General features: G+C 35.2%; 1 protein-coding gene across 1 annotated transcript in view; it reads left to right on the top strand.

Moving 5' to 3' along the window:
* MSH3 (mutS homolog 3) overlaps positions 1–10,491 on the top strand; it is a 204,065-nt gene extending 193,574 nt beyond the window's left edge. Inside the window, 3 exon segments of the mRNA XM_078153148.1 lie at positions 1,580–1,709; positions 8,360–8,534; positions 10,062–10,491. Coding sequence (XP_078009274.1) covers positions 1,580–1,709; positions 8,360–8,534; positions 10,062–10,149 — 393 coding nt within the window. The 3' untranslated portion in view covers positions 10,150–10,491.
* The last annotated feature ends 1,703 nt before the right edge of the window (positions 10,492–12,194 follow it).

Raw genomic sequence — 12,194 nt, 5'->3', positions numbered from 1 at the left:
ACAGAGTGAATGGGGAGAGAAGGTTTAACAGGTGAAAAGTTAAGATGGGGGGAAATACACAGTAATCATAACTGTAAAAAAAAATTTATCAAGTTTCTCTGATAAAGGCCTCATATATAGAGAACTGAGTCAGATGTGTAAGAACACAAGTTGTTCTTCAATTGATAAATGGTCAAAGGATAAGAATAGACAGTTTTCAGAAGAAGAAAGCAAAGCTATCTATAGTCATGAAAAAAGTGCTCTAAATCACTGTTGATTGACTTAGTTATTCTCAGTAACGGAATGATCCACAATATTCCAAAGAACTTATGATGAAAAAGGCTATCCATCTTCAACAAAAGAACTGATGGAGTCTAAATGCAGATCAAAGTATGCTTTTTTTAAAAAACTTTATTTTTCTTGGGTTTGGGGCTTTTTGTTTTGTGTTTTTTCTTTTCTTTTTTTTTGTCTGTGTTTTCTTTCATAACATAATCAATATGAAAATATGTTTTGCATGACTGCACATGTATAACCCACATCAAATTGCTTGCCTTCTCAAGGAGAGGGGAAAGGAAAGAGGGAAGGAGAGAATTTGCAATTCAAACTTTCAAAAAAAGTATTTAAAAATTGTTTTTATATGTGAATGCAAAAAAACCCAAACAAACAAACAAAAAAAAGAATCCCCAGTCTTAATGAAGGAGGTAGCCACAAGAGCTAACACAGGAGGAGTGTTCTGCAAGAAAAATGATTTAAACCATTTGGCTCGTGTGTTTTGTTTTGGTTTTTTGCTCATGTGTTTTTGTAAATGAAATTTACCTGCCTTCACATCTATTAGTTAGTCATTTTAATTTTATTTCTAATGAGTCTTCTCCATCGGTTTAAAGTGAAGATCAAGAACGTTATTCTAATTGTGACGGAGGCCAGGTCTGTCATGGCCCACTTACCATGGCTTCCATAATTTTAACATGATACAAAATAAACAAGTCTGAACTAATATTATCAGAACTAGTATGAACCAATAATTTAAATAATATAACCTGATACTGAATTAAATATAGTACTTCTAAATTTGATTTTTCAGGATTACTAACTTAACCAGATCTTTTAAAAAAATTAAATTTAACAAAGGCTATAGATTTATAGATCTCATATATGTGTCTGTGTATATGTAGACACATATTTATACATTTCTGTGTGTATACACACACACGTACACACACACACACACACACACACACACACACACACACACCCCAATCTCCCCCAACCTTTCATGAAGACATTGTGCAAATCCAAGTGGAAGGCATCATAGCGTGAGAAGGTACACTATGCCTTCTTGCTAGAGATACTAATGAAAGAGGAGCATAATAGTGTCTAACATCTACATGATTGACACTGTCCATTTTCAAGAAGCCCTTAATTTCATAGTTTGCATGTTCTAATTTCATTTCATAATGTAAATGGTATTCTATTAGCTGTCAGTCCTTGATTGAGTTTCATTATTTCCAGTCCTATGTTTACTTCTTGCAAAAAAGGATTTCAAAATAAGTTTACAAAATTGAAAATGTGTTTTTAAACGTTATTTATTATATTATTTTAGGTGGAGTCATTGACCCTGTTTGTCACACATTATCCTCCTGTGTGTGAACTAGAAAAAACATATCCACAATGGGTAGGGAACTACCACATGGGATTCCTTGTTAATGAAGATGAAAGTACACAGAACACAGGTATGAAACATTCCCTGCAGAAGATTAGCAGGTCCCAACTTAAGTTTCAGTTTGATTGGAACTTGTATAGGAATATGGGCTTTATTGTTTATTAATATTAATTCTTTATTATTATGTGGAAATATTGGCCTCCCCTAACTTTTTGTTGTAGAGCAAGTAGGTGATACAGTGGATAGAGCACTGGGTCTGGAATCAGGAAGACTTGAGCTCAAATCCAGCCTCAGACACTTATCAGCTGTGTAACCCTGGGCACATGACTTAACCCTATTTTCTTCAGTTTCCTCATCTGTAAAATGAAGTGGAAAAGGAAATAATGAACTACTCCAATATCTTTGCCAAGAAAACCCCAAATGGGGTCACAAAGAGTTGGATGCAACTGAACAACAACAACAAAGTCCTATTGTGATGCCTAATTTGGGTATTTAGAAGACATTGGGTGCTTAAATGCAATCCCAACCAAACACAAGTTTTGTTGGTTTCCACCACTGCTTTGTGTACAGTAGCAGTGATCGACTGAATTTCTTTCTTTCAAGGACCAGCTTAGTTAAATTTGGAGAATATCATTGCCTGGCTGTCTACCAGGTGATGAGTTTTTCAGCAACCACAACTCTGAAAGGTCATCTACTAGGTTGTAAGAAGGTTGAGATCTGTTAATGGAGGCAGTACCTGTAACAACAAAATCATGGATATCTGAATTATTACTTTGTCCTATGTTTACATAGCCTTATGTACTTCTTGGCTATTTTCAAAATGGGCAGAGGCAGGGGACCTGAAAGTTAAAAACAAAAATCGTAAAGGAGAAAATTAGAAAAAATAGAAAATAGGATACCTTAGCTGATACTACTTCATATTAAGGCTCATTTCCAGCAAATGTTCCAAGTAGGAGAAAGGGGCACTGAATTTATTGACAGCATTTAGAGTCTATCTTTTTGTGGTTAGAAATGAAATGTATTATTGAATTAATTATATAGAACATTATTAAGTTCTTTGAAAATAACTTCATTTATGTGCTTGGATAACTTGAAGCATTAATATTTTATTACTACAGTCCATCTGGAACATAATATACATAAACGCAGATGCTCCCATGCATTTAACAAGATAAACAAAAAGAAATCAGCCCCATTGCAAATGAAGCAGACAACTGATATAATTCCAAGGAATAGCTTTACACATACGCGTGCGCGCACGCGCACACACACACACACACACACACACACACACACACAGCATTTCTAAATGTTTTTTCTTGCCTTGGAAACCCAAATGGATTTGTGTCCATATGTGTTTCCTCCAAGTTTCCCTGTCTCATCTTCATCCATGAGTAGAGAGTGACGTAAGTACCTAAGACCCAAAGATGCATCCCTGAACAGAATTTTATAGAGATGTACTTGTGGAAGTTATTCTACCACTAGAGTATACTATATTGTTATTCATCCTTGAAACCTGGGATGAGACTTTTCTTATGAAATTTGATCAGTTGAAAAACTTTTTTCCTGAGTTTACCTTAATTACTACCTTTACAGAGATAATCCATTTCATAAAAATGAGCCTCAGTAGCCCATAGAAATACAGTACTAATAACTACAAATAAAACTTCCTTCCATAATTTTAACTATGAAGGTAAGATGTCTCTGACACATCACAACCCTTTCATGCATTAATATATAATTTAATGAGTTTCTATGACCACCTTTTCCTCCCTCACCACACCAAAAAAAAAAAGCCTGAAACATCAGCCTTGAAATAATAAGTTTCTCCAAATTTAGTTAGACTGGTCTTCAAATGACATTATTACAGGGCTCATATTCAAAGCTTTACTATCTTGATAAGATCTACCAGCTCTCTAGGCACAGTATTGGAGAACCTAAAGTCATCTCCATTCCTCAAAGAAGCCTTGAAATAGGACTTCTGTTTAGGCGTGTCATAATATTATATATTTTGGCACACATGTACATTATATAAACATAGCATAATGTTTTATAATATTTACAGTCCATTTACATTTTAACTTAACCATATAATAATTTCTTTAAGTCTTCAGGTGAGGTACAGTGCTTCTGTGAATAGTTGATGTATTAAATTGAGAAATTGCTCCTCTCCTAGGACACTGCAAAGTTCATGAGGAAGGCATAGAAATAGAAATAATATTGATAGAACTAAAAAAAAAAATCAGGAAGTGGTACTAAATCAAATAAAGAAATGGACCTGCAAGAAATTTAAAGGCAGGTAGAACAGTGGATAGAGCACGAGGCCTGAAGTCAGGAGGATATGAGTTCAAATCTGTCCTCAGACACTTACTAGCTGTGTGACCTTAGGTAAGTCACTTATCCCCCAATTGCCTCCAAAAAGAAAGAAAAAAAGAAATTTAAAGGCAGCCCCTGCTTTTTACCACAACACATTACTGGAAAATGTCACAGTAGCAATAGTTACATCTTTTCATAGGAACAAGCATTGTTTAAGTATTATTCTTTGTCTGCTTCTCAAAGGACTTTGACTTGTTTACACATTAATAACACTCAGAAGGCTAAAACAGAATGGCTTATGTAATAGGAATAAATGCTAGCAGACAGCTAGGAAGCTCAGTAGCATTAGAGTGTTGGACATGGAGTGGAGTCAGGAAGACCTTAGTTTGGATTCTGCCTTAGACACTTTGGCTGTATAACCTTGAGCAAGTCACTTAACCACTCTCAAACTCAATAAAATAAAATAAAATAGAGGTAATATATCACCTACCTCACAAAGTTGTTGTGAGCTTCAAATGAGACAATTCAGATAAAACACTTTGCAAACCTTAAAGTACCATATAAATGATGAGACAAGTTGATTGTGACAATTTGGCACTGAATTAGGCTCCTATATAATATAGGCATGTACTATTTAGGCATATACCCTATTTAATATAATAAGGCAAAATAGGAAAATGTTATAACTAGAAGGCTGCAAAACTGTTCCTGACTAAGGGCTTAGTGTCAAATAAATTCGGACAGCTAGGGGATGCAGTAGATAGAGTGCTGGGCCTAGAGTCAGGAAGTCTCATCTTCCTGAGTTCAAATCTGGCTTCAAACACTTCCTAACTGTGTGACCCTGGGCAAGTCACTTAACCCTGTTTGCCTCAGTATCCTCCTCTGTAAAAAGGAGCTGGAGAAGGAAATGGCAAACCACTGCAATATCTTTGCCAAGAAAACTCCATAATGGAGTCACGAAGAGTTGGACATGACAACAAATCAAATAAATGAAGAATATGACCAGCAGTATGTCATAAAATCAGAGATAAAAGTGAAAGAGTTCTATCAGCATTCAAAATAATAAAATTATGCTCCAAGTCTATTTTTGTTGTGTTCTGAAGACCTGTAATTTCTTCCTTATAGGAATTTCCCTTGAAAAAACTCCATCTAACAACACAGATCTATAATTTAAAGTCTTAATGAGTTGTCTAGGGCCCTCAGAAGTTAAATGACTTGTTGAGGGTCAAACAGCCAGTATGTTGAAGGTGGGGTTTGAACCTTGCCCAGGTCTTGACTTCAAGGCTGGCTCTCTGTCTCCTAGCCAGGCTCCAACCTGAGAAGCAAAAGTCATCATGGCACAAAAACATTCACTCACGAATTGACCACTTATAAAATGAGTTCATACTCAACCCTCATGTTTTATTATTTACTGGATTTGCTGATTGCCAGGAGGAACTTCAGAAGAGGATAATTTGAATATCAAAGGATAAATAGAGGACTTTGGGAAAATTGATGAAACTCTCAAATATTTTTATAACAAAGACCCCCTTTATGAGCATGCTGTATAAGTCAAATATGATGAATATATCACATTATGCTATTATACAGTTTTGTGGGAAAAATTATGCTCCCCTCACACCCAAATCAACAGAATTCATTCTTTACTCTAAAAATTAGCAAATGGTTGCAGTCATTACCTACATCTTATTAAATAAGGTAAACTTATTTTAATAATTTTAGTTTCATTTTTCAAAATAACAAAACCTTTTTTCCTTTCACTTACTGTAAAATGTTGGTAAATGAATTAACTTTTAGTGGTCTTTTCCCATATCAGTTATCCTGGGATAGTGAGGACAACAAATGAAAAATACAACTCAACTATAACAGATTTCGTGCAAGAATTAAATACTTAATTTTTGAAGGGGTAACATTCCTAGAAAATGGTCTAAAGGTCAAAAACAGGAATGTTGATACATTGAACCTGTGGAAAATAGGGTGTTAAGTTCTTGTGACCACCAAAAACTGTCATCTTTAGCTAGAGACTGCTGAAATACACTTTTCTGCATACAGTTCTTTATAACAAAACATTAATTCTGATAATATTCCCTTTTCCTTACACAATAACCATGAAATAACCCATAAAATCCAGGGGAGAGGAGAGGCAATATGGACAGGGTGGGAAGGGACAGGGACAGTGGTGTCAGAAGACCCCCAAAATAAAAAAGGGAAGGGGGAATCTGCCATCTCTAATCTCCCTTTCTGCAGTTGAACTCTGCTTCATTGAAAAGCACATGCCTTAGTGTGAGGCTCTGTTCCTGTCAGGCTCTGTCCAAAGGGCCCTGCCCAGCCCTGCCAAGCCATCATTTGAGAGGTTACTTTAGCACTCTCTGGAACAGATTCATGAGCACTTTTACAAATACTTTCCTGGTTTTTTGTGCATATAAACTTGTGCTCATTGTGCCTCTCATTTTTTTCTTTACTGAGCATAGCTGGGCATATGTGTGGTTGCCAGAATGAAAGTTAAATGCCCAGATGTTGAGGATTGACTGTAATTATAACAACTTTGGCCCTTTATGCAAGTCAGCAAGTATCTAGTAAACACCTGCTTATAAAGCCTGTAAGGGCTGGCAGTACAAGTAAGTAGTTAGTCTCTTAGACTCGTATCTCCAGACCTTAGCACAGTGCCTGGCACATAGTAGGTGCTTATGTATTTGTTAACATCTGTTATTTTCAAACCTCTTTCAGATGTCCAGGTCTTCGAGAATAAAAGGAATTCTTGCAGATTCTGACTTCATTGTGCCTATCTGATTAACTCGTTGAACTTTTTCCTGTTTGCTATAGAAGGCCCTGTGTAGAATCCATCTCACTCTTGAGTGAAGCCTTTTTTTTTTTAAATTGTCCCTCACTCTCTTCCCAGTGATGTAAATATTTCTAAGATTGGGGAAAAGACGGCAATGGTTAGTTGGCAAGGGTTTCTCTATACTTAGGCTTCAGTCTGCTCCCACCTGTTCTTTGTTGTCTTGATTTTTTTTTTTTAATTAAGAAAAATATTCTTAGCTCTTTGTAATGGAGAGCTTGAGTTTCTGTATTCCTCAGAGTCAGCATTCTTTTCACCTCCCACTCCTGGCAGCCACCATTAGAAAGGTATTATTTGCCTCTTACTAAATAGTGAGAGAAAAAGATGATGGAAAATTGCATTGTATTTTTCTCTGTCAAGCTAGATTCTGTTCAAGCTTTGGACTGTTTTGGTTTTCACCTGTTAAAAAGGGCAAAACATGCTGGATTCTCATATTTGTGGGGTTTTTTTTGTGTTGGGTCTGATCTACAAGGATATAGTTAGTGAAGGATCAAAATGAATTTGTTGTAAGATAGTGCCAGCAAAAGACCTGAAGGCCTGCAAAGCTCTGGTATTCTTGTTAAAGTAGGTTGTTAACAGGATTCTGTGCAGGAAAATAGTAAGTGGACAGGTTAATAATAACATTTTTAAGTTTTAAAGAGTTATTTTAAAACCAAGTAAAAATGGTTAATGAAAGCTCCTCCTTTTGGAGATTAAAAGTCACATTTGAATTATGATGACTTCAATTTGAAATTCATTGCTGGGTAGTTTAGCAGAGCAAACTTTCTGTTTATCCAGAATGCAAACAACTCGAATGTTCAAATAGCTTAGAATTTTTCCCTCTTTTGATCACATTGTATAGTGCATTTATATTCATAATGAGACCTGTAGCAGGATAGGATCCTAATGTGCTTCCTGATTAATCAAAAAAAAGATTAAATTATCTTCATCGTGGTTTTTTAACCTTGTTGATTTTATAATATTGTAATTCTTTGAAAGATAATAATATATGATTAATACATAACTCTCAGTTAACCAGAATTTTTCATTAACCAGAATGCCTAATTCCTGTATATTGAAATTGTACAGGTGGTCTTAAAAAAATGAGAAAGAGAGATGATTCTAGTATGCTTACAACCATTGTCTCTCAAGATTGGCTCTATACCAGCTCCAGTGTATTTACAGCAAATTGCCCAAAGGTGAAGAGTCTTTTTTTCTACCTTGAATTGTTATAAATCTGGTGCAAACACATTCTATATAGCTACAATTCAGTTTCTTCATCTGGAAAATTAAGCAGTAAAGCTAGATTTGCTTTCCAGAGTTCCTTCTGACTGATTTTGTGACTCAAGATGTCCTCAACACAAAAATATTTTATCACAGCGATATTTATCCATTTTACAGAGTTGTGGGGAAAAAGGTAAAATGGTATATGACATATTATGAACAAATATGATTTTTTAGGTTGTAAATTTTAATAAATGTTTAAAAAATTATAGCATTTTTAAATATCTCTGATCCTTTGATTTCTTTCAGTTTTCTAATATGTTTTTCCCCCCCAATCTATTTTTCCCCCTTTTCTGCTATAGGTCAGGAAGATGAGGAAATCCCTGATTTTGTTACTTTTCTTTATCAAATAACCAGAGGAGTTGCTTCAAGGAGCTATGGACTGAATGTAGCCAAACTAGCAGATGTCCCTGGAGAAATCTTAAAGAAAGCAGCTTACAAATCAAAGGAACTTGAGAGATTAGTCAATGTGAAAAGGTCAGAATTATCCCACTCTACTTTTGACTTTGCAATGAAACCATCAAATCGGAACAAGGGAAAAGGGACTGTCCAATAAATGAGCATCTAGTGTAGCTTTGAGTACTTCCCCAGATACCCTGAAACACATCATTAAGATAAAATTAAAAATAGCCATTAAACAAGCTCACATGGAATCATCTTGCCCCCGTTAGCCACCTCTTTAAAATTAGTTTGTTTTTTCAGTCAGTCCTATAAAGATTGAAATGAATCACTTAAAATATATAAATGGAAGTATTTAAGAAATTATTGAAGGTAGAAATCATTTCAAATCTATAACTTTTGTTTTAACTATTTTAAAAAATTAAGATTATAAGAGGAAATTTGTCAAAATAAGTACATAATTAATCTAAGCTGAATTATCCCTGAGTGTATTACCCATTTTGTAAATTAATTCCTTATTTATTTAAGTAGTCTTCTAGAGTTAAAATAAGGTTCTTTTAACCTTTATACAAGCATAGCAGCAATTCAGAGTACTGTTGTAAACAAGTTTAGACAAAAATAGTTTTACTCCTTACGTACATCCCATGGACATCGTACTTGGAGTTAGTGGATCTGGATTCTAATCTGAGCTCTGCCAGTTGCTACTTGTATGATCTTGGTCAAGTTATTCCAACTCTCTGCCACGTGTTTCCTCATCTATAGAATAATTGGATGACCCCAAAGTCCCTTCACTCTCTGTCTATGAACCAGTGCACAACTCTTAATCCGGTCCTGCTGTTCCAAGGTCAGCACTGACTCTTCATTCCATCTTGGTATCATCACCTTGTAATTAACAGTAAAGTGACCTTTGCCTCACCCTAGAAAACATTGTACCTCGACCAAGATTGCTGTTATTCACAGTTCACTTACCATGGAACTGTAAGTTGGCTTCCTCTCTCTACCTGAAATACTAAATCAAAGGACAGCACAGCCGAATAATAATAGAGGCCTCTTCCCAACAATCACAAGTAATCTTGACGTAATATTTTCCAGGGAGAAATTTATAGGAACTAATTGTAAGTCTTGGTTCTGTAAGATTATTTTAGAATCAAGTGTATTGCAAAGTTCAAAGATAAATTCTAAGTCTCTTGTGTGCTTTATTGAGTTTCCCCCTGCGAAGGAACTACAACAATGAAATCTCGGTAGAAGATAACAAAACCAGTTACAGAGAAGACAACAGCTTCCACATGCTATTATTTAGAGCTTATAACTTACAAGTAATAAAGTCTATAGATTACTTATAAAAATTTTAGCTCTTCCACTTGGGATATAAAAGTTTTGAAATCTATAAAATTGCTTTGATGAGGGATGAGCCTGGAGTTGAAAAGTTAGCCTTGTTGCCTACATCTGGTAAATTGTGACATAAAACAAATATTTGATATTTTGCCTCTCTGGCCGGCATACTGTTCTCAGCAACATTTGTTTTCATACCATTCTGTATTTTCACCAGCATCCTTTTCAAGATCCAAAATGATATATTTTGTGATTTTTTTCCCCCCTTCCTAGAAAAAGGCTGAAATCTTTTGCGAAACTATGGAATACAGCTGATGCTACAGAATTACAAGAATGGACAAACATGGTTGAAACTGAATGAACTTTAGCCTGTTGTCGCTGTCTGAATGGAGAATAACATCAGTGTATAAAAATAAAATGCTGAAAATACAGTTCAAAACAGAGTAACAGCCTAACCTACATGATCAGACTGTTTTAAGACAAACGACAGAGATCATGGAATTATGTTCAGTGTTTTGGTTGAAATGGAGAGACATTCTAAGACAGTCTTTTACCAGATTCTCAGCTCCAGGACTTTTAAATTAAAGTATAAGCCATAGTTTTGCCTATGAAAGAAATTTGCTATGCAACTAGACAATTGCTTGGCTCAGAAATTTCTACAGAAAAGTTTTTTTATGTACATTAATAAACAGGATAAATGATGTTCTTGTACTTTGTTTTTGGTAGATATAAACTGTTAATTCACATTTCTTTGGTTTCCGTCTAAAAGAACTGCTCCTGAGTGGCTGAAGTATGACAGGCAGCATCTACACTACTGTTTAAAATCAGTTGCTTTGATGGGGACACCATCACTTTTATGACCCAGAAAATAAGAAAGTGTAATTGATAAGCATTAGAAAAGGAAAAATTAGATATTAAGGAACAAATAAAGGAAAAGATAATTTGAAGTGTGGAAAAATTTAATTATGATCACAAAGCTAACATAGTTTTAATTCTGTTAGGTAATTTATTCATTTGGTGTGGTCTAACATGGTGGCCAAGAGAGCTTGCCTTGGAGTCAGAAAAACCTAGCTTTGAGTGATGTCTCTGACACATACTAGATGTGTGACCTTGGACAAACAACCTGAGCTCTGTGTTCCAGGGAGTTTGGGAAGGCTGTGAGTTACAGATGATTTGTCATAGGTGGGAGGGGAAGGAAGTTTCTTTTCTATACTTGGAATTCCCCATACTGATGAAATCATAGGAGGTCTTTGGCTTCCTTTCCCATCCCCAACCTACCCCCAAAACCAAACACAGACATGTTAAACATCTACTATAGATAATGCCTGAAGGTGAAGAGGCTTTTCTTCTATAGATGATGGTATCGTGATACATTTTTTAATTTTAGGAAAATTTAGGAAATTTTTTAGGTAAAATATTTATATTTGTGTTAAATTAGTAAACCAAGACTATTACACTAACCTAGCCATGCATTACACAATGTGTGATTAATTAATTAATCATTCATTAATACCATCGGCTAAATGGAATGGGGTTATTCCTCAGTCTTAAAAGTTTTATACTTCTTAGTTATCCTTTGAGCATTTTAAATTTCATAAATATAGCCCTTTCTTGTGGCTTGAGGCTCACTACAAATTGCAGATCCTTTTTTCTATAGCACTTGTGTCTTCTCATCTCTGTTTTTTTGTCATTCTTATGGATATTATCATGCTTTTGCCTTAAGGAATTACCTCTTGTTTCCTATAATACCCTGCCCATTTTAGGTCTTCTCCAGACTTGATGAACATGCTGTCAGTGCCTTTATCCATGTTATTGGGTTTTAACAACAACAACCTCTTCTTAAAATAGATTGTTGGAACAGAGCAGTTGATATGCCTTCTCAAGTCATGAGATCGTAGAATCATCAGAGTCGGAAGGGAATTCTGAGGCCATAGAATTCAATTTCTGGTATCTACTTATTGGAAAACTGAGGTCCAGAGAGGTTGTATTATACTCAGATTGCATAGGCAGTAAGTGTTAGTTCTAGTAGTTCAACCCTGACCTTTCTACTCCGGCCCTCTGTAGAGTTCTGGCATGATTATCTCTTTGATTCCATTAGACTTCTCCAGTTACTTTAAGGCAAACACTCTGTGGAGTTTTTAAAAAAAACATTTGGCAACTGTATTTCAATATAATTGTATTCCTATATAATTCCATGTATTTTATTCATTTTTTAAAAATTCTGAGGAGTCTATAGGTGCCATTCTGTGACACAAAAAAAAGTTGAGTCCCTGTCTTAAGATGTCATGGAATTCTGACACTTTTCCCCTCCCCCCTGCAAAAAAAAAATCCCTCAAAATAAAATCTGTTATAGCTCAGTCGAATTCTAAAAAAAACCCAACAAACCCAAAACATATGCCACATAGC

Source organism: Phascolarctos cinereus, unplaced genomic scaffold (assembly GCF_003287225.1).
Source record: "Phascolarctos cinereus isolate Bilbo 61053 unplaced genomic scaffold, phaCin_HiC Scaffold_4;HRSCAF=312, whole genome shotgun sequence".
Lineage (NCBI taxonomy): Eukaryota > Metazoa > Chordata > Mammalia > Diprotodontia > Phascolarctidae > Phascolarctos > Phascolarctos cinereus.
This window is presented reverse-complemented; position numbering and strand designations above follow the sequence as displayed.